We start from the raw sequence: 22349 nt of genomic DNA, 5'->3' as shown, positions 1-22349 counted from the left end.
TGTGTGGGTATAATAGCTAACCTTTGCACTTCCTCATGAGGGTTGTTAGGTTTATTCCCTTGTTGCATGTATGGAAGCTCCTTTTTTTATATCATTTAAGTTCAGCTTTATAATATTATTGATTGTGACAGAAAGATGAATAAAATATCTAGCAATGCCTTTTGAACAATTGTTTTCTTGATAAGCTGTTTTAAAATAATATGATCTTGACTCTTGATTGATCTCAAAATTGACACACTGGCTGATTTTATTCTATTATATTTTTTCTCTCAAAGAATATTATCCTCTCCAAGTAATTGACAAAAAAATTTCAATAAATAATGTTGTTTCTGTTATCTTAAGTTCCATCATGAATTCATGATTAGGTAAAACGAAATTGAATGGATAATCATTCAAAATTTGCTATTTGTTATCATTTTGTATGATTATCGGTTTATATGATAATTTTAATAGTGATTTTTAATTTTATATTATTTTAACAAAAATTTTAAAATAAATAAATTAATAATAATAATTTAAATTGTTATCTACATGTATATTTTGTTGTTGTGCATCAATATTGATAATTTTTTTTTTTTGAATTTATAGATCTGTTTAATAATATTGATTTTTAAACACGGCGTGCATACCAAAATTTGCCCTTATTAATTTATCTTGAATGAGTGAAATTTTTCTTGGCCTTTTGTGCTGCCTCATATTTGTCTTCTGGTGACATCTTATGAATTAATTGTTAAAGCCTTTTGTGCTGCCTCATATTTGTCTTCTGGTGACATCTTATGAATTAATTGTTAAAGCCTTTCTTTTTAATCGAATTTATTATCCAGGGTATATCAATAAAATAATTACTTTTTCTCTTTGTCCGGTTTGTGATTTAAAATAATTTTTATATTCTTGATGATGTGTAAATGGTTGAATTTGAAATTAATTGTAAAGTTAAATAAAAACCGTTAATTATATATTTAATGTGAGAGGGATAAAACAAAGATGACAATGACACTAAGGAATTTGGGATTTTGTTTTCTCATTTAGTCGTAGTTTTCGAAAATAAGCAAACACCAAACTCTCTCTTTTTATTTTTTTAAATAAAATACCAACTATCCAAAGAATTGGTTAAAACAAAAATATTGATAAAATTACTTTCTCATTGTTCTAATGGCGAAAGAAAGAAGGAAAGTATCACCAATAATCTCCACAAGAGCACAAGCCATCTGCAAACTTGTGAAACCTATTTGCATCTCTAACCAAAAACACCAACTTGGAAACCTTTGACAAGCCCTTAATGAAGGAATGACAATCCCCACATACTCTCAAGTTCTTGAAAACTCTAATTGTTCTTTTCTCCTCCATTCCTCCCCAAACCAATGCCAACCCAATTGCCAACTTCTCACTGTGTACTCTCAAGCTTTCCTCCTTTGATTCATCTTCCACATCATGCAAAGAAAACTTCACCCCAGGAACATAGCCCATTTCTGCTCTCATCCTCTTCTCCACTTCTTTCAGAGCTTCATGAATTTTCTCTGTAAGTGGATGTGTATCATCTCCATTGTAAAATAAGTGTACTTCCTTATCAATCTCTACCCAGCTTCGTCCCGCTTCTTTCTTTAAACCCTTCATCTTCACCAGTTCTCTTAGTCTCTCGCATTCTTTCCAGTATCCTGCATCGGCGTATATATTGCACATCATCACATAATTGACTGTATTATCACCATCCAAACTTAGAAGTTTGTCTCCAACTTCCCTCCCTATATCCAAATTTCCGTGTACTCTACAAGCACTAAGCAATGTCTGCCAAATCCCCACGTTTGGTTTTAGAGGCATGTTTTCAATGAGATTCTTAGCCTCTTTTAAGCGACCAGCTCGGCCAAGGAGATCAACCATGCAAGCATAATGCTCTACTTTTGGTTTAATCTGTCTGTCAGCACACAATCTTGAGAAATATTCTTGGCTTTCTTCAATTAGTCCGGAGTGGCTGCAGGCTGATAGCACAGCCAAGTAAGCCACACCATCAGGTTGTATGTTGTCGAACTGCATCTTATCGAAAAGACCTATTGCTTCCCTTCCAAGGCCATGCTTCCCGTAGCCTGTGATCATAACTGTCAAAGAAACTACATTTTTGGATGGCATTTCGTTGAATAGTCTTTCTGCTTCTTCTGTTAATCCACACTTGAGGTACATATCCAGAATTGAATTAGCTACCGATACATCAAAACCGGATGGGACTTTAGTGGTGAAAGCATGCATTTGCTTACCTTGCTCCACAAGTGCAAAATCAGCAAACACACCCATCAGGCTTGAGAGAACAAACCCATCTACTTGATGATTTGTGTTTCCTCTGAGCTGCCTGAACAGCTCCATGGCCTCTAATAAATTGCCTTCTTGAGCATAGCCAAGAATCAGTGCACTCCAAGAAATTATATTCTTCTGTTCGATTTGATCAAATAGTCTCCGAGCTTCAAACAAGTGCCTGCATTTGACATACAAATCAACAAGAGCACCTGCAGTAGTAGTCTGGACCCAACAAGGGAATCCTCTTGTGATCAAAGAAGCATGTATTTGGCTTCCTTGCCGAATTGCTCCAAGACCACCACAAGCCTTTATTGTGCTTGTGAAGGTGAATTCATCTGGAACTAATCCTTGCCTTTGCATTTCGCAAAACAAAAGCAGAGCTTTTTCTCCATTTCCTTGATCTACCACTGTGTATCCAGCGATCATTGCATTCCAAGTAATAAGATTCCTAACTGGCATAATGTTAAACATCCGTTCTGCTTCACTTATTCTTCCACATTTCGTATACATGTCCATGACAGAATTCCCCACCACATTGGTGCCTTCAAAACCAGATTTAGCACATATACCATGAATTTGCATCCCAATCTCGGGAATACCAAGAATCCCACTGGCCTTAAGGTTGGTAGAAAGAGTGAACTCATTTGGCTCAGACCCTGAAGTTCTCATATCAACAAAAAGAGATAGACAGCCTTTGGCATTTCTATTTTGCAAGTGTGCACACATAAGAGCTGTCCAAGAAACCACATTTCTTTCAGGCATTTTGTCAAACAACACAGAGGCCATACCAGTTCTGCCACATTTTCCATACATATCTATAAGATCATTGTTCAACATCAAATCAAACCTAAGTCCCATTTTCAATACTGCTGCATGAGCTTTTAACCCCTGATCAAGTAGCAAGTTCTTCGAACAGTTCCTCAGGTGGTTAGCTAATCTCTGCCTTTGGTTCATTTTCTGAAAAAAAAAAAAAAAAAAAAATTTCCAACTTCGTTTTCTTTTCGGATTCCAAGGAAGAGCTAGTCACTATTTCATTTGCGATAAAACCGCTCATGTTTTCTTCTTCGTCATGGTCGTTGCCTCATCTTGCAACTAGAACAGGGTAGGAAGACAAACCCTCTCTGAAAATTCAACTAAATATTTTCCCGGAAAATACTAAGCTTTAATGTTGCAAACGGGAATCAGGGCTTTAAGTGTTAGAGAATTGGAAAATTTCTTCGCGCCCAGTTTGCGAAATTCTACCAAAATGGCAGAGTTGAAGAGAATTCACGCCCACATAGTCAAATTCTCACTATCACAGAGCAACTTCCTAGTCACAAAAATGCTGGATGTGTGCGACAGCAATGGAGAGGTGGATTACGCAAGCTTGCTCTTCAAACATGTGGTTGAACCAAACGTGTTTTTGTTCAACGCAATGATCAGAGTTTACACTCATAATGATATATATAGTTTGGCAGTGACTCTGTACAAGCAAATGCTAAAAAACCAAGGTGCTCGAAACCCCATTTTTCCTGACAAATTCACATTCCCGTTTGTGGTAAAATCTTGTGCTGGGCTCCTTTGTCAGGATCTGGGTAGGCAAGTTCATGCCCAACTGTGTAAATATGGGCCAAAGTCCCATTCCATCACTGACAATGCACTAATAGATATGTATACTAAATGTGACAATTTGACAGATGCGCATAGAGTGTTCGAGGAAATGGGTGAAAGAGATGTAATTTCTTGGAATTGCCTTCTTTCTGGGCATGCAAAATTAGGACAAATGAGAAGGGCAAGATCCCTGTTTGAGGAAATGCCTAATAAGACTATTGTCTCTTGGACAACAATGATTTCTGGGTATACAAGAATTGGATGCTATAGTGAGGCATTGGATATTTTCCGGAAAATGCAAATGTTGGGTATTGAACCTGATGAGATCAGTGTTGTGTCTGTGTTGCCTGCATGTGCACAGCTTGGAGCTCTTGAGGTTGGGAAATGGATTCACATTTATTCGGAAAGAATTGGGTTATTGCGGTCTACTTGTATATGCAATGCTCTGATTGAAATGTACGCAAAATGTGGCTGCATCGATCCAGCTTTGCAGTTGTTTAATCAGATGTTGGAGAGGGATGTAATTTCTTGGAGTACCGTGATTGGAGGGTTGGCGAATCATGGTAAGGCTCGGGAAGCAATTGGACTCTTCCAAGATATGCAGAGAGCAGGGATTGAACCTAATGGCATTACATTTCTTGGTCTTCTATCGGCCTGCGGCCATGCTGGTTTTTGGAATGAGGGGTTAAGGTACTTTGATTCCATGAAAAAAGATTATCAATTAGAGCCAGAAATTGAGCATTATGGTTGTTTGGTTGATCTCCTTGGAAGAGCAGGACGACTTGATCATGCTCTGGAGGCAGTAAAGAAGATGCCGATGAAGCCAGATGCAAAGATTTGGGGTTCTTTGTTAAATTCTTGCAGGACTCATTGCAATGTTGAGATTGCTGTTGTTGCAATGGAGCAACTTTCAGAGCTTGAACCAGATGATACAGGGAACTATGTGTTGCTGTCTAATATTTATGCAGATGTTGGGAAGTGGGAGAGTGTGTCAAAGATTAGGAAACTCATAAGGAGTAAGAGCATGAAGAAAACCCCTGGATGCAGCTTGATTGAAGTCAACAATGTGGTCCAAGAGTTTGTGGCAGGAGATGATTCAAAACCATTTGCAAAAGATGTATTTGCAATGCTAGATCTGCTGGCTTCGCATGAGAATATCACAAGTGATATGATAGAAATTGCTCAAGAGGATAGTAGCATAGAGATTCCTTGAAGATGTGAAACTCCCACAGAACAAATTTTGGCTGACCACTACACCACTGAAGCAATTTAATGACTAAATCATACACTGTTTCGACTACTGGAATGCTTTCAGGAAAGAAACATGGGTTGCTTGTCAACACAAAAACATCTTAGAAGCTCAAAAGAGTTGCTCTCTAAGTTCCTCTATAATGAAAGAGCAAGAGCTACGGATGATTTTATACTAATAGGTGCATAACGACAAAAGTCTGGGGAAAGACTATTTAATTATTAGGTAGTAGCATATGGGGTGACATGCATGCCTTTGTAGAAAGAAATTACTTTTGTCTGGACTAAAGTACATATCATTTCTCATATAAGGTCTTTTCTCGTGCTAATCTACATGAATTATTATAAAGCATGTTTAAGCTGCAAGGTTTTACTGTTTACTTGTGCTTAAATTTTTGCAAGGATTTAATTTAAAAAAGCTTTTTACTTGTGCTGCTATCCTCACTTTCCACATGATGGGTCATTTACTTGGAATGTTAATGGAACTTCTTCCCCAACCATAGAAAACCACACTTTCTAAGATAGTAAAATGTTCTTCAGTCTCTTGATTTTGTGAGACAATTATACAGTTTATACGCATCTTATCCCAAAAGTATGTTTTGTCTTCTGTAGTAGCAAAAGTATGATTTGTGCATTGCATAAAATGAAGAAGCCCTGCAAACTAAGCCTCACTTTGCTGAGAGTTATGGAAATATGGCAAATTGTTGGAAGGTATTGAATGTGTTTTTATGGTTTCCACCCTCTACTGTTTAGCCTAAAACAGTTTGACAAAAAGCCCTTCTGTTTTCTTCCATAGGAGAAGGGAAATGTTGATATTGATGTGTGTTACAGCAATCAATCTGCTTATGCAGACTCCAGTCTTTCTCTAACTGGTCAGGAGCATTCTTTGAGGTTCCGGTCCAATTTAAATTGGGTTAGCGATTTCTGCAAAGAAGTTTGATTAATGGTACTGAGTCACCTTATAAACCTTGTAAGGCAAACAAATACCCTGTTCATTTCTCCACACTGAAAATTCTGTTCTGATTTTCCTTTTTAAATGAGAATGATATTGAAGCTTTGCAATGACAGCTGGAAGGTGAATTTAGAATTCAGGTAAATCTGATCTCAAGTTTCAGCTAAATAAACTGCATTTTATATACCACTAGAACCAAGTATAGGGGGGACCCTTGATGGATTGGAATTTATGTTGTAATGAAAAGATTCACTTGGCTTGGAATGTGTAGCAAATAGAACTTCATTGAGATTACCTAGAATTTTTTTGGTTACAGTACTAGAATTATTGTATTTAGCTTATTTATTATTTATTATGCAAGGATAGAAAATGTACATATTTGCTTGTTGGCTTTATAAACTCTCCTTTGTTCTCATTGTATTATTCTTTAGCAATTGCAATAAGAAACCTAGCATTCTTTTTTCTTCTTTCCTTTATTCTTTATTTTGTGGTGAATAACTTATGATGATATTAGAGCCGAAATCCCTAGCCATCATGAGCCATGAATAATGCATATGAACAGTACTAACTTATCAAGAAGAATCTTGTGTATATGGAAGGGATGATGACAAAGAAGTCATTATTAAGTTGCTATAAACAGATTCTGTGACCCATAGTGGCCATGGGCTGGATTGGCAAGATGATCCTTTTTTCTTGCTTGGAAGGCACTTTGTGCAAAGTAAATCCTTCCTGATCCTGCTCTTTCCAAATTATCAATTTACTTGATTGATCTGTTTTTAAGTTTCAATATGCCTCTTTCCTTTTTATGTTTTCTGGTTCTTGATCCTGTTCTGTATGATTCTAACTCAGAATTTCCTCTTGTAATCTTTGGAAGTATATAGATCATTGTATATTTGTTTGAATTATATATCGCATATTGAGGAAATTCTCTCTTCTTTTTTTCTCATTAACATTAATGAGGTCTAGACAGTGTTTCAATTCTTGTCCTGTCCCTATTTGAGCTGAACTCTTGTTACATCAATCTGATTTCGCTACCTCGATTGTAATGAAAGACCAGTTAGTCTTCAATCTCTGCAAATTGCAATCCCATTTCATTAACAATAACTGGTAAAAAAATCAGTAGTGTAGTCATTCACCATGTGCAAGCCTTTTCACAGATATGAGTATGGTTGTGTAGCAGAAACACAGACCATATGTGTTTCTTCATCTACCTGATTTCGCTCTGACCGATTGCTACAATTTCAAGCTTTTCTTTTCAGCTGGGAGTTTCAACTTGCTGTTCTAGCACGTTCTTGGTTTATGGATATTTTCAGTATTAGAGTTCCTGCTGCATATTACCACAGAAACTCTGGTCTCTTCAGTAAATAGCTATGAATTTTAACATGTATTTAATAAGCTACAAAGCTTCATTTTTCTCAGTTTCTTTCTCCTTTCAATGATGATGTTCTGGCATGAATGAAGTAGAAAGTTCAATTCAAGCCCTAGCTATAAAGTTTTTAAGGTTAATTTCCTTTGCATACATGATAGAAAGTACTTCAGCACCTTGACAGCAAAAAAGTTCACCTCTGAGTTTAATATTTAAATTAAACCAATTTCAAGAGTTTTATCAGTTGAAATTATTGATTTCAAAAGGAAAATAGTAACTAAAAATCATCGAATTTAAAACACACAACCACTGCCTTGCGATATCCATTAAGGGTCTAACATTCATACCTGAAAATAAATGGCTAAATTACACTAACTGGTTTAGTTTTTCTTTTAACATATACCTTCTAAGTTCTGATTATTGCACATACGTCCCCTACGTTTCTAATTTTTTTCTTTTGGAAAAACTGTACTTCAATGAGTCGAACTTTGAAATTTCACAGTCAAACAGGTTATTTTTTATTTTCTCAACCACAAAAATTGTTAAATTTCAAAGAGAAAGACCAGCTTTGCAATAGTATTCTGGAAAAAATAATGTATTATATCAACAATGCTAGAGGCGCCAAGATGCTTGCCAACTTACCAAGTAATGTGGCAAACTAATGTGTCATTGTTTTGTCTCTTTGCAATGCTGGATCTGCTGGCTTTGCATCACAACATCATGAGTGATGTACGCGATACAAATTGTTTCGAAGAGAATTAGAGATTCATTGAAGATATGAAACTCCTGTCTGTCTACAAACAAAACTTTGTTGTTGGATCAGTGACCGCTACATCATCAAGCAATCTAATGTTGATCAGACCATGACCCTTATTGACTAGCAAAACTCCCCAATGCTTCTGAAGCAGAAAGATGGGTATCTTGTCAATGCAAAAGCACCTTAGAAGCTCGAAGGAGTTGCTTTTTAGTTCTCTCTAGAATGAAAAAAAAGAAAAAAGAAAACAGAAGACATGAACTGCAAATGGTTTCTGATCAATTCTTGACATGGCATGCCTTTTGCATGTAGGAAATTACTTTGTTGATACAAAGTATATATCATTTTTCTCATTATGCAAAGGCTTTTCTGGTGCTATCCTACACAATGTTTGCTTGCACTTAATATTTTTATAGCAAGAATTTAATTTCATATGTGGGCTTTTTCGCTTATGCGTCTACTAGTATACTTTCCTTTTTCTTTTCCACATAATGCTCATTTACTGGCAATGTTAATGAATTCTCTTCCACCAGACCAAGTCACACATATTAAGATTGTAAAATTTAGTTTGGCATTTGCATTGCCAATAAATGAAGAAGCTCCACGCAAAGAGTTACAAAAATATGAAAAATACTTCGAAGGGAATTAGTGAGAAGCAAAAAACAGGAATTTTTGCTTTCTTTATATGAGACTTGCTTCATAATCTTAGTTGCAATATTGAATCATTTTCCAGCAAGTTGTAAAGCTCAGATCAACAATTTCTTATGCATACTTGCACCAAAATTTTTCACTTAGCGTTTTTTTTAACCGCAGTAAGATCACCCACAACACCACAAATTTGAAGCACATCTTTCATACAAACTTGCAAATTTCTAATAAGAAATTCCTTGTTTTTATTTTTTATTGGAACATGTATTCTACACAAACACCATTCCTCATTCACTGATATTCATTAAGACAGAAAAGTTATTGTTTTTACATGCCTAATCATTAAAATTGCACCTGAACTACCTCATGAAGCCAAATTAATCCTTTCTTTTGAATCTTGAATTCGATAGTGTTCCAACAAAATTTCTATCTCAGCTCTTTCCTTTTTCTTTATTTTACTCCCTGAAAAATTACTCAATCTGTATTTTCCTCATTTAAAAAAGATTTAAAAAAAAATAAAAAAAATCAGTCTTTTTATTTTATTTAAAAAAAGAATCAGTCTTCTTATTTACTTTCCCTTCCCCTCTAACATTCCAATGACTTATCTTCATTATAAGTTTCTTTTTCCCCTTTCTGAAATCTTTCTTGTCACAAACTTCATAATCCACACCAAAAATTTTCCATCTCTCTGTCTTCCTTTGCTATTTGATTGTTTTCTATTTTTTTCTTGAAAGATTCCATTTAAAACAGAATTTTCCTTGTGAAATTTCTTACTATATAACTTTGTAGGCTGCACAATCTGAGAAGAGTATCATGCAATTGGGATTTATGCTTTAACAAACAAAAAAAGGATCACTGAGTATTGCTGACTATTGTACAAAAATGAAGAATATTGCTGATCGGATTCTTATGTATTTCTTAGATTTAATATTATAATATGGCTAATTAGATTGAAAATCAATAGGTTATTGGATAGATTTATGAAATTTTCTTTGGAAAAGGGTTATTTAATGGATTTTTCACTAGGTTTACACAACAAATATAAAATATATATATATATATATATTTACAGTATTTATCCATGATTGACAAACATACATTTTTTCACATGATAAACATAAGCTTTTTTTTTTTTTTTTTGGCTTGACATAGTATCAGAACGAATTGATTTTTTCTTCATGTCATTATTAACTGAAGTATATATATTACTGTCTTTATTACATTATTCTGAACTCACTCTAAATGTTAAAGGACTTTAATTATTCACTCAAATCTCCCGAAGGATTTCCGAATTTTATATTAAAAAAGTTGAAGAAACCAAACCATTTTAAAAGTATGCTTCAAGTAGCTCTATAAATGATAAAAGAACTAGTTTCAAGGGCTGTGACAACTCATCAAATGTCCATTGAAAAAACTAGTCAGGTGGCTATTTGTGTTAAGTAATTACATATTGCATGGAAACTATATATAATTTAAAGTAAAATACACTTTACGGTCCTAAACTTTACCTTCCTTTTCACTTTATCATCTAAATTAATAATTTTGTTACATTACAACCTAAAATATTGTTTTGCTAGTATTTCAACATAATATCAAATGATTGTTAAAAGAAAGTCTAAGGGGATGGCACATGTTCATCTCTTATGATCGACATCAGGGGCATATATGACGGAAAGAAAAATTGGTTTATGTATCTGCCACTATTTTTGACAGTACATTTGGCGCCATACGAAAGCATTTCATAAGAGATACCGTAAGGATAAATTCTGAAAAATGGATTCAGAGGTTAGATGCTATTTTGGAAATCAAGCATTTATGAGAACTTCTTGGACAAATTTCAACCCAGGAAGGTGGTTTTATGGATGTAAGAATTTTGGATTAAGCTTATTTTGTTTTGGTTTTATAGTGTTAGATATATAGTAGGGCTTTGGAGTTGGAAAAATGTGAATAGTCATAATTCCTTTTGGCATTTTATCAAGTGGAATATGGGTGCCAATTTTATTTTATTTTATTTTTTTTTGTTTTTCATCAGCTGCCGTTGGTGTTGGTACAAAAGATTCACGTGCACCCTCCTGTTAGGATTTCTTTTAACAGTTGTTTGACGTTATGGTAAAATGCTAGCAAAACAATAGTTTAGGTTGGAATAGGCAAAAGAATTAGTTCAAGTGGTAAAGTGAAAAAGAAGGTAAAGTTCAAGGGTGGTAAAATATTTTATCCAACTTATAATTATGCCAAATAATAATAATAATAATAATAATAATAATAATAATCCCCTTTCCATGTGTTTGTGTTTTTTGTTTTTTTTCAATGTCCTTTTCCATGTGTTATGTGTACTACAATATACATATCATCCAAAATTCTAAAAATAATTTTAAAGGTTAATATCATATAGATCTCAGTGTTTATTCCTATTTTAAAAAGTATTCAGTTGTTTGAAATAATTTATAAACATCACTTACTTTTAGTAACTTTTTGTTACCTGATATTTTCTCTTCCAGCTAGTGGTATAAAAAAAAAAAATCATAAAACCCTCAAATGCTTTAATTATTTATTTCACCATTTTGTCTTATAATTATTAATATATACTAATTTAAATCCTTTTTTTTTTTTATAAAAATAATAATTTTATCACTTCATTATTAAAATATTTTATCAAATGTTTTACATATATTCTTTCATTTAATGTTATTTAGTACAAATTTAAAAATATTAAATATGATTTAGTATAATTTTTTTAAAAATTTGATTTACTATATTAAATTTGATTTACATATTTAGGAATATTAAAGAAATATTAATTTATAATTATGAAAAAAATAATTTACATAAAAAAATACACCAAAATTCAGAAATTTTTTTGGATAAAATTCGGAAAAAATATATTAAACTTGGATATAAAAGCTTTTATTTTATTTTATTTTATTTTTTAAAAAACGCCGTAAGAAACACATATTAGAGTAGATGTTTATTCTATTTTCGTTTAGTAATGAAAGCTCTTCCTTTTATCACAAAAATAAATAAATAAACACATACTGATTAAACAGGCCCAAATCATTTTTGTTTGGTTAAAAACCCAGATCCAAATCATGTATTTTCTAAAACTCCCATACCGAATACCATAGCCATTACCATTACTGCTACCACCGAAACCCAAATCAGATTGCTGCCATTACCCAAATCCTTACTGATCAACAATATTTTGTTTCTGATTTTTGCTGTATATATATGTATTTTTTTTTTTTAAATCTCTTTGTTCACTTGTGAATTTTTAGAAGATATTCCTTTTTTAAAACTCTGTATCACACAAAATCAAAGAATTATTTATCTATTTGATGGAGCTTGGAGGTGAGCAAGTTCATGGTTGATCTGTACGAAGAGAAAAACATGTGATTTTTACTTAAAAAAAAAAAAAACCTTTTTGGCATGTTTACCAATTTTATTATATAATATTAAATGTAACACCTCGTAACGAAGTCTATTGGATTTTTTGTGCAATGATCAAATTTGACCGATCAGGGTTGATTAAGCGGATCACACGATTGATTTTTCGCTGCGAGGAGAATTTTACGTTGATTGAGGCATTACGGTGAAGTACGCATCGAATCAAGCTTGTAGAGTAGTACTATGGTAAAATCGGAGCTTTGGTAAAAAAGTTACGGATAAAACAAGTTACAGTCTGGACTAATCAAGCGAGCAAAGTTTGGCTTTTTATTTTTGTGAGTTATGGTTTTGACTTGTATACTGTTTTAAAGTACTCATCGATGTGAGTTTATTAACTAATGCCATGCTTAATTTAAACTTATGGTTGAAAAGTTAAAGATCTTTAAAATTTTAATTGATTTTTTCGAAGTTGACTTTACTGGACGTATTTTGCATGTGTGAATAGTACCTCACTAACACTTGCCACATGTCACCATCTCAGCCAACTCCATGAGTCCACAGTGACAGCATGGGAAGCTTTTAATTGAGCCATGTGGAGGAGGGGGATGAGAGAGAAAAAGGGGAGAGAGAGAGAAAGGAGAGAGAGCCACCGCCGGCCACCTACCTATCCAATTCTGGCCATTGAAAGGCTACACGCATTGGCTGATGATGAAACCACCCAAGATCGGCCGACCATCCAAATCTCATGGCAATATTGCTGGTGACGTGCTTGGATCAGGCAATTTTCATTAGCGGCTGCTTTGCTTCGCCAATTAATTTCTCTCTCTTTGATCATCCCCTTGCCTTGCTGCCACCACCATTGAGTTACCCATTTCACGGCCACCTAGCTTTGAAATTTCACAGTTGGTGCCTACCGGATTTGCTAGGAGGAATTTTCTAGTGATAGAGGCAGTTCTCCAATTCCCCTAGTTTCGGTGAGTTTCTGACCAAACCACCACCCTTTTCCACCATATTTGATCCCTTTGAGTCTAAATCCAAGGTCCATTTGTTCAATTCAAGCTAGATTGTGATATCCGGGAGCATCAAGTTACCCATGTTTCCCTGACAAGATCTCGGCTACCATCAGTCATATCTTTGACATGTAAGTCCCAATCTGCGATCCTTACATCCTAAGCTTCAATTTGATATATAAGTTGTCAATTTTAGTTAAAGTTTGTGTTAACTCCCTCTAATTAAAATATTATTTTAATGGGTATTATGTTCTTTTGGTATTTAAGGCACCCGTGAATCAAGAGACCAATCCTATAAAGGATCTAGAGTGATCTGCATTTTCAAGTGAGTGGTCCATTTTTCAAATTATTTTTGGCAATTAAATTTATATTATTTATTGTTTAAATTTATGTAAATTATGTGATGCATTTAAGTTAAAGGAAAATTATTGTTATTGGTGTTATGAAAAAAAACAATGTTGTTTTTATATATGATTTTGTATAAATTGTAAAATTGGGTTTGCAAGGAATAGATATATATATATGTGTGTGTGTGTGTGTGTGTGTGTTTGTGTGTGTGTGTGTATGTAAATATATATATATATATATATATATATATAACGTGTTTATTGTAGAAACGAATATTTTAAAATTTGGTATATTTAAGATTTTGATTTAAATCAAAATAAAGAATTTTATGGGTTTGGAAAATTTTTATTAAAATCCGATATTATTTTATAAAAATTATGTTACATTGTCAAATTTTATTATTTTAGATGCATTATATTCTATTGGTGTTCGTTATTGTATATTATTGTTTAATCCACAGATATTGTTTAGCCATCCTATGGGAGCTAAGGGCAAGAAGGTTGGTTGATATTTTGTGCAGTGAGCATTAGCTATCCCCTTGATTGTAGGATGACAGGTTATTAACATTGATGTCTTGGAACTCCGGGATGTCTAATTAGGTATCTCTCCTATCTTCCTATTAAGAGGGTTGCTTAGGATGACAAGTGCCATCTGACACCACTCGATATATAATATGGTGTATTAGGTTAGTATCTGGTATTGTTTAAAATTTTTTTTTTAAAAAAAATATATTTTTATTTATTTATTTAAATTATGTTTTTAAATTATCTATTTGTTATTTTATAAATTATTAAATTTGTGGAATTTGACTTTAACATATAATATTATTTATTTTATTTATTTTAATTTTTTTATGGTTATTTTTATCTCATCTAAATTTTAATTATATTTTTGTCTTAAATTAATATTTGTTTTAATGATTTTTTTATTGTCATTATTTTATTTTATTTAAATTTTCTACTACATTATTATAATTTTTGGAAAGATAAAAATTATGAATTTTGTGAAAATGATTTTAAAAATGACGACATTTCAAACGGAGTGAATAAGAAAGAATTTTATGAGGAAATTTTATTTCTAAATAATTTATTAAATTATTTAATTTTAATTTCTAATTTATTTATTTATTTACTCATTTATTTATATATTTACTTTTCATTAATTATCCTTGTTTTTATAATAATAATATTTTAGTACTCGGTTTGGTGCTACTCACTGACATGATTAGTATCTTATTATTTTTCTTGTTTTTAAAACTGTTCTCCTAGATCCAGCTGATTAGTGGATGTTAACCGTTTAGAGTAGAAGCTCGCCATTTTCCTTCAATTATTGTGTTTGGAGAAGAAGATTCCTCCTTTTTCATCCCTGTAATACTACTATTATTATTTATTTTATATTTGTGTAATTTCTGTTCTTAAACTAAAATTTTATTTTGGGTGTAATAATTTCTAATTACTGTCATTGTGAATTTATAAATTATTAATATTTGTGTTTGTTTTCTTTTTATTTATTACTGAAGTACTGCACATTGTGGACAAATTTTGTAGTAAGATGTGAGGAATAAAGTAGTGCACTATTAGAGAGTGCTTTTTATATCGATTTTTGGAGTAAGTCCAACTTTTAGGGGAAACACTGATGAATTTTTTATACAAATTTCGTATGAGATTTTCCTAGTTGGGCCTAGCCTAAGATTTCCGATAGGGAATTCTAGATTGATACTGGCATTAAATTTGGTGCAAAAGTATAATTTCACCATGTTTTGGTCAACCTTAATAGAAAGTTAACTCAATTTTTATTATTATTATGGTAATATTAACTCAATTTAAAATGATAAATAACCACGCAATAAAATTATATTTATTTATTTATTATTATGGTGAGAGCATACCAACAGTTATTTAATATAAAATAATTCTGCCTACACTAGCCTTCTTTTATTTTTTATTTTTTTAAAATTAAACGTACGTCCATAAACATTTATTCACAAATTCATATTCTTGTGCTTACATTTGAATTTGATTATATTTAGCGATTTTTTATCTTTTCTTTAAAATTTTCTGCCCAAATTTAAATTTGTAAATTTTTTTTTACAGTTAATTAATTGTTCCATTATGAAGTAATTTAAACTCACTACTAGAATCGCGTTGATAAATGACGCAATAAATACGTCGCACAAAATAAATAACGACGTATCGCACAGTATCGCCTAACGTCCTGTCGCTAAATCTATAAGACAACAAGCGATGCAGTATGAGAGTCGCCTATCTTTGAGTTTTTAGCGACGCATATTTACTTTTAGCGATGCATTAATAGAGTCGCCTATTTAGCGACGCATTAATAGAGTTGACTATTTAGTGACGTATTAGTAAAGTCGCCTATTTAGCGACGCATTAATAAAGTGATTATTTAGCGACGTATTAATAAAGTCGCCTATTTAGTGACGCATTAATAAAATGACTATTTAGCGATGCATTAATAGAGTCGCTTATTTAGCTACTCATTAATAGAGTTGACTATTTAGTGACGCATTAGTAGAATCGCCTATTTAGCGACGCATTAATAGAGTCACCTATTTAACGATGCATCGACACTTTTAGCGACGCATTATTTGTTAATGCGTCGCCCCTTCTTTTTTTTTTTAATTTTTTTAAATTTTGTGAAAAGTGATTAAAATAGTAAAAATATAAAAATAATTAAAATACAAAAAAATGAAAACTAACTTCATCCAAAATAAATAGAATACAAAAATTTTAAATAATATTTTGTCATAACAAATTAATCATCAAATAAATTAAATATCATCTTATTGATATATTTTTACATAATTTGTACGCTATTGTATTTTTCATAACAAATTTAATATTAATTAAACTTCCATGAATGCATGTTCATTGAGATGAAAGTTGACATCCTCTTGTTGACGATATTACATCCTCATACTGCATATGGAAACATTAAAAAAGTTATTAGCACTTATGCAAAATAAATAAAATATTAATCATTATTAAATTTGTAATTTAGTAAATGAAAATTTAAAGAATATTACCATTGTTCTTAAGATTTGACGAAGCAAATTTCTCCCCTCAGAGTCATTACAAACATAGTCACTCTCACATTCATCCTCATTATCATTTTCATCGATACTTGGCAACTATATGACAAATGGATTGTGAACCATCTTTGTATCTCCAAGAACATCTTCTTCAACAAAAGTACGATGTTGTGGTGAAGTTAAAACAATAGACCATCTTGATTCAAGTTGATCTTCAACATAAAATACTTGTTGAACTTAGCAAAATAATGTCAAGCAATATCACAAACATAATTTCTACAAAAGCAAGATTAATAAAACCTAATGAACCTAAGCTGCAGTTAAAATGAAAAAAAAAAAAAAAACAACCCACCTCATGTCAAGAAAAAAGAAACTCACCTAAACGATGGAGATAAAGAAAGAAGAAAACCAAAAAATCACGAGGGCGATACAGAGAAATCCAGCTTCTCCACCAACGACAACGTAGGCAAATGAAAAATAAAACCTGAAATATCTCACTTTTCAAGTCTCTCTTAGATTGCTTCCAAATCTAATATCAATTAGGTAGTGTACTTGATGTAGTTTTAAAAAAGAAAAAATGGATTCAAAGGAGCGCGTAAAAATTTTAAAACGCGCCAAAAATTTTCAAAAAATGGCAAGAACGCACCTTTTCTCCCAACTGCATTTTTTTTCATTGATTAATTTTTTTATTTTCCAACTACAAATAAAAACTGAAAATATTTCTTAAAAATGCGAAGCAAAATATCGAAGATTGTTGTTTATTTTTCTGTTTTTCAAGTACACCTTTATTCTTTATAAAATTTGCATGTCTTTCAAAATTTTTGTTTTTATTAATTGAGAGAATAGGCGACGTATTCTCTTCAAGAAGGATCGCCTGTTCTTGAATTTTGGAATCAAGCGACGTATTATGGTCGAAAAGCGTCGCCTGTTTCATTTTTTTTATGTTTTATTTACAATCTTTAAATAATTTTTTAATTATTCATCTACAAATATATTCATGTAGCAATCTAATGAACATAAATTTCATTGATCTAAAAATAGAAAATAGTTTTGTCAATGCTCTTCTCAGTTATACATATATGTGTATAGACGAGACACAAAATATCTCAAGACCTAATTTGAGATAGGGTACCGAATATAGAATTCTAATTCAACAAGTGTTTATTGACCAATTTAGCTAGATAAGTATGTTAAATGAGCTTAACTTTCATTTGTTTGTGGTCATTGATAGTTTACTTGTTTTTAAAAATTGAAAGTCTATTAAATTGCTTTTTTTTTTTAAAAAATAAAAAATAATTGAAGGAACAGACGATGCAATTCCATTAAAACACGTAGCCTATTTCATTTTCTTTTTTAATTTTTAATTAGTTTTGTTGATTGGTCATCTACAAATTAAAAAAGAAGAAGCATATTTGCAAAACTAAAAAATTACTAAAAATAACTTTCAAATTGAAAAAAAAGTTAAAAATTGGTTGGGTGAAACGGCGACGCAGTTGTTTACAAATGCGTTGCCTTTTAGTCTATTTAGCGACTCTTTCTTAAAAGTCTGCATCGCCTAAAACTATACTAGCTAGTTCTTATTGTATTATTACATCCAAGTGATTTGGCCTGGTGGTGTGGTGATTTCTTGAGAGTATAGGAGGTCCTAGGTTTAGTTCATGTTATGACCCTATTTTGATTTTTTTTTTAAATGTTTAAACAAAAAAATTGAAAAAAAAAAGGCGACGCATTTGTCGTAGAATGCATCGCCTGTTCATTTATTTGGCGACGCATTGTTAAAATAATGCGTCGCCTAACACTATATTAGCTAGTTTTGTTGTATTAGTACATACAAGTCATTTGGCCTGGTGGTGTGGTGATTTCTTGATAGTATAGGAGGTCTTGGGTTCAATTTTTGTTATGGCCCTATTTTGATTTTTTTTTAAATGTTTAAACAAAAAAATTGAAAAAAAAAAAAAAGAACAGGTGACATATTTGATGAGGAATGCGTCGCTTGTTCATGTATTTGGCGACACATTGTTTAAATAATGCATCGCCTAACACTATATTAATCAATTTTTGCTGTATTAGTACATATAAATCATTTGGTTTGGTGGTGTGGTGATTTCTTGAGAGTGTAGGAGGTCTTGGGTTCAATTTTTGTTATGGCCCTACTTTGATTTTATTTATTTTTTAAATGTTTGAACAAAAAAATTGAAAAAAAAAAATAATCATTTGACTTGATGGTGTGGTGATTTCTTGAGAGTGTAAGAGGTTCTGGGTTCAATTCTTGTTATGGTCCATTTTTTATTTTATTTATTTTTAAATGTTTAAACAAAAAAATTGAAAAAAAAAAAAAAGGAAACGGATTTGTTGAGGAATGCATCGCCTATTCATGTATTTGGCGACGCATTGTTTAAATAATGCGTCGCCTAACACTATATTAACCAATTTTTGCTGTATAGTACATATAAGTCATTTGGCCTAGTGGTGTGGTGATTTTTTGAGAGTGTAAGAGGTCCTGCATTCAATTCTTGTTATGGCCTTATTTTGATTTTATTTTATTTTTAAATGTTTAAACAAAAAAATTGAAAAAAAATGAACAGGCGATGCATTTGTTGAAGAATGCGTCTTCTGTTCTTGTATTTGGCGACGCATTGTTTAAATAATGCGTCGCCTAACACTATATTAAACAATGTTTGCTGTATCAATACATATAAGTCATTTGGTCTGATGGTGTGGTGATTTCTTGAGAGTATAGGAGGTCCTTGGTTCAATTCTTGTTATGGACCTATTTTGATTTTATTTATTTTTAAATGTTTAAACAAAAAAATTGAAAAAAATAAAAGAACAGGCAAAACATTGTTTAAATAATGCGTCGCCTAACACTATATTAACCAATTTTTGCTGTATCAATATATATATAAGTCATTTGGCCTGGTGGTGTGGTGATTTCTTGAGAGTGTAGGAGGTCTTGGGTTTAATTTTTGTTATAGCACTATTTTGATTTTATTTATTTTTTAAATGTTTAAACAAAAAAATTGAAAAAAAAAAAAAGAACAGGCGACACATTTGTTGAAGAATGCGTCGCCTGCTCTTGTATTTGGCGACGCATTGTTTAAATAATGCGTTGCCTAACACTATATTAAACAATTTTTGCTGTATCATTACATATAAGTCATTTGGTCTGGTGGTGTGGATATTTTTTGAGAGTGTAGGAGGTCCTGGGTTCAATTCTTGTTATGATTTTATTTTATTTTTTGAAATGTTTAAACAAAAAAATTGAAAAAAAAAGAACAGGAGACGCATTTGTTGAAGAATGCGTCGCCTGTTCTTGTATTTGGCGACGCATTGTTTAAATAATGTGTCGTCTAACATTATATTAACCATTTTTTGCTGTATCAGTACATATAAGTCATTTGGCCTGGTGGTGTGATGATTTTATGAGAGTGTAGGAGTTCCTGGGTTCAATTTTTGTTATGGCTCTATTTTGATTTTATTAAAAAATAAAAAAAAGTGCTATTTTGATTTTATTAAAAAATCAAAAAAAAAAAAGTGAAGAGAGAACAAACGATGCACAATCTTATTGGTGCGTCGCCTGTTAACTATATTAAAAAAAAAAAAACCTCAGTTTTGGTGCACTAATATTTTTATTGATTGTTATTATTAAAATAAAATTAGATTGATTAAAAGATCTAAAAAAAAAAAAAAAAAACTGAAGAGAGAACAGCCGACACACAATCTTACTGGTGCGTCGCCTGTTACACGTATAACAAAAAAGAAAAAAAAAAACAACTTCAGTTGCTCTAATATTTTTATGGATTATTTGTTGTTGAATTAAAATTAGATTAATTAAAAGAACTAAAAAAAAAAGGGAGGAGAGAACAGGTGATGTACAATCTATATAGTACATCGTATATTTATTGAATTTTTACTGATGCATTAACTTCAGAATCGCGGTTATGTTTTTTCAGACGTATTTGTTTCGTAGCGTTGCTAAGTGAGTATTGCTAGATATCAATTTTCGCATAGTGACTATTTATAGAAATCCATTAGTAAATACTAAAAACTGTTCTTTTTTTTTGGTGGACTAAAAATATTGTTTTTGATCATTACAATAATTTTTAATCTAAAGAGAATATGTCCCGAGACCACTCTCACTTGGCTTTTGGCTAGGAATATTGAAAACCAATTACATAAACTTTTTACCTTAATAATCTATATATAATATATATATATATATATATATGCATGGCTGGCCTAGGTCAATTTTATAAATTAGCTTTTCATTCTTTTTTTTTAATGTTTAGATATGTATACTTTTTTGTAGATTTATTACAATTAATAAAAAACCAATAGAGGTTTAGATATTAAGCAATGATGAACAATAAAAGAATAATAGAACCTAATTAATTTTGTAAAGTTTTCTAATCAAATAAACAATTCTTCTTTGAACAGAAAAAATTTTAAAAGTCCATTAAAATAATTAGTTTCAAGAAAAATATTTTAAAAACAAAAGAAGTGACTTTTTCATACAGACCATACTAAAATGGAGATATTAATATTCATCAAAAATTTTATCGTCTTAGAAGAGAGAAGTTGGATTCAAATGAAAAGATATGGAAGATGGCGTTAGAAAGATTTAAATCATAAAAAATTAGAAGAGGAAGAGCTTGAGAGAGTTTTTTTTTTTTTTTTTTTTTTTTTCTGGATAGCTAAGAGTGGTTTATGCAAAAATAACGTAAATGATCAAAAAGAGTGATTTATGCAAGAGATAAACATTGCAATAAAAGATAATTAGGGGTTGTAAATTTTGTTTAGAAAGTTACAATAATATGTAGAAATATTAATTGCCATTTAATAAGAAAAGCCTAAAATAAAAAAGGGCCCACCTTAGTTTTATTTTTATTTTTACTAGATTTAATATTTAATTTTTTTTATATGTTTAAAAACAAAATAAAAAGTACTCATGGAAGGGCACGGACCAAAAAGGAGCCTTGAGCAATTGTACACCAGGGCCGTGGACTGACCTTGTGTGCATGCGGATCGTTCCCGGGACTAATAGATTAGACAATTTTTTTTTACAAATCATTTTAACCATTGGATAAACCTAATAGTATAAAATTTTTTTATAAATTGATTGTAACTTTAAAAAATTAATTGCTTTAATAATTTATGTAGCAAAAATAAAGATCTATTGATAGTTGAATAAGAAAAATAAAAAATGAGGATGATTTGTCATATCCATATGTATAGGAAATCCTTCCCTTGGAAGTTGGAATAGCAGTAATAATCTATTGTCACATTAATAAAATCGTCTTAGAGTTTCTCACAAAAAAAAAAAAAAAAAAATCATCGTCGAAGAACATTCCAAAGGAATTTTTTAAATGATCATATTATTTATTTAAAAAGATAATATTTTAAAAACATTTCAATAGATTTTTTATTTTTATATTTTGATATAAAAAATAGGTTTGGTTCTCCAAATATATAAAGTTAAAATTATATTTTAGTTCAATATTATATAAATTTAATTGAATATAACATATTTTTTTATGTCATTATTATAATATTTAAGATATAAATAACTCATTAAAAAAAATTACTAGTAAAATAATAAATAATTATAGAAAAAATAAAAATAAAAAGTATAAATAAAAAAATATTGTTGAAGAAATTTTTAAGATTCAATTTTTTATATTTAAAAATACTTTTTATTATATAAAAGATATTGT

The 22349-nt window shown here is 31.1% G+C and overlaps 2 protein-coding genes across 3 annotated transcripts; one reads left to right on the top strand and one right to left on the bottom strand.

Annotated features, from left to right (window-relative positions):
- Positions 1–4: 4 nt before the first annotated feature.
- Positions 5–3240, bottom strand: LOC107421927 (putative pentatricopeptide repeat-containing protein At3g15130). The gene has a single exon (XM_016031288.4). It carries the CDS (start codon positions 3238–3240, stop codon positions 1177–1179), a length of 2064 nt encoding a protein of 687 aa, XP_015886774.3. The 3' UTR covers positions 5–1176.
- A 199-nt stretch (positions 3241–3439) lies between these two features.
- On the top strand, positions 3440–6538 carry LOC107421928 (pentatricopeptide repeat-containing protein At2g20540). 2 transcript variants are annotated; one of them, XM_048477070.2, is made up of 2 exons: positions 3440–3860; positions 3963–6538. In XM_048477070.2, the coding sequence occupies exons 1-2, from the start codon at positions 3452–3454 to the stop codon at positions 5087–5089; spliced, it is 1536 nt and encodes a 511-aa protein (XP_048333027.2). In that variant the 5' UTR covers positions 3440–3451; the 3' UTR covers positions 5090–6538. The 2 variants fall into 2 exon arrangements, with proteins under 2 accessions (XP_048333027.2, XP_015886775.3); XM_016031289.4 differs by having other exon boundaries at positions 3440–6538.
- Positions 6539–22349: the final 15811 nt, after the last annotated feature.

Source organism: Ziziphus jujuba, chromosome 3 (assembly GCF_031755915.1).
Source record: "Ziziphus jujuba cultivar Dongzao chromosome 3, ASM3175591v1".
In the NCBI taxonomy this organism is placed as follows: domain Eukaryota; kingdom Viridiplantae; phylum Streptophyta; class Magnoliopsida; order Rosales; family Rhamnaceae; genus Ziziphus; species Ziziphus jujuba.
Note: the sequence above shows the minus strand (reverse complement) of the source record. Positions and strands in the feature narration are given on the sequence as shown.

What these genes read in the sequence shown, in the direction of transcription:
- LOC107421927 (XM_016031288.4), bottom strand. Translation starts at nt 3,240, where the DNA reads ATGAACCAAAGGCAGAGATTAGCTAACCACCTGAGGAACTGTTCGAAG.
- LOC107421928 (XM_016031289.4), top strand. Translation starts at nt 3,452, where the DNA reads ATGTTGCAAACGGGAATCAGGGCTTTAAGTGTTAGAGAATTGGAAAAT.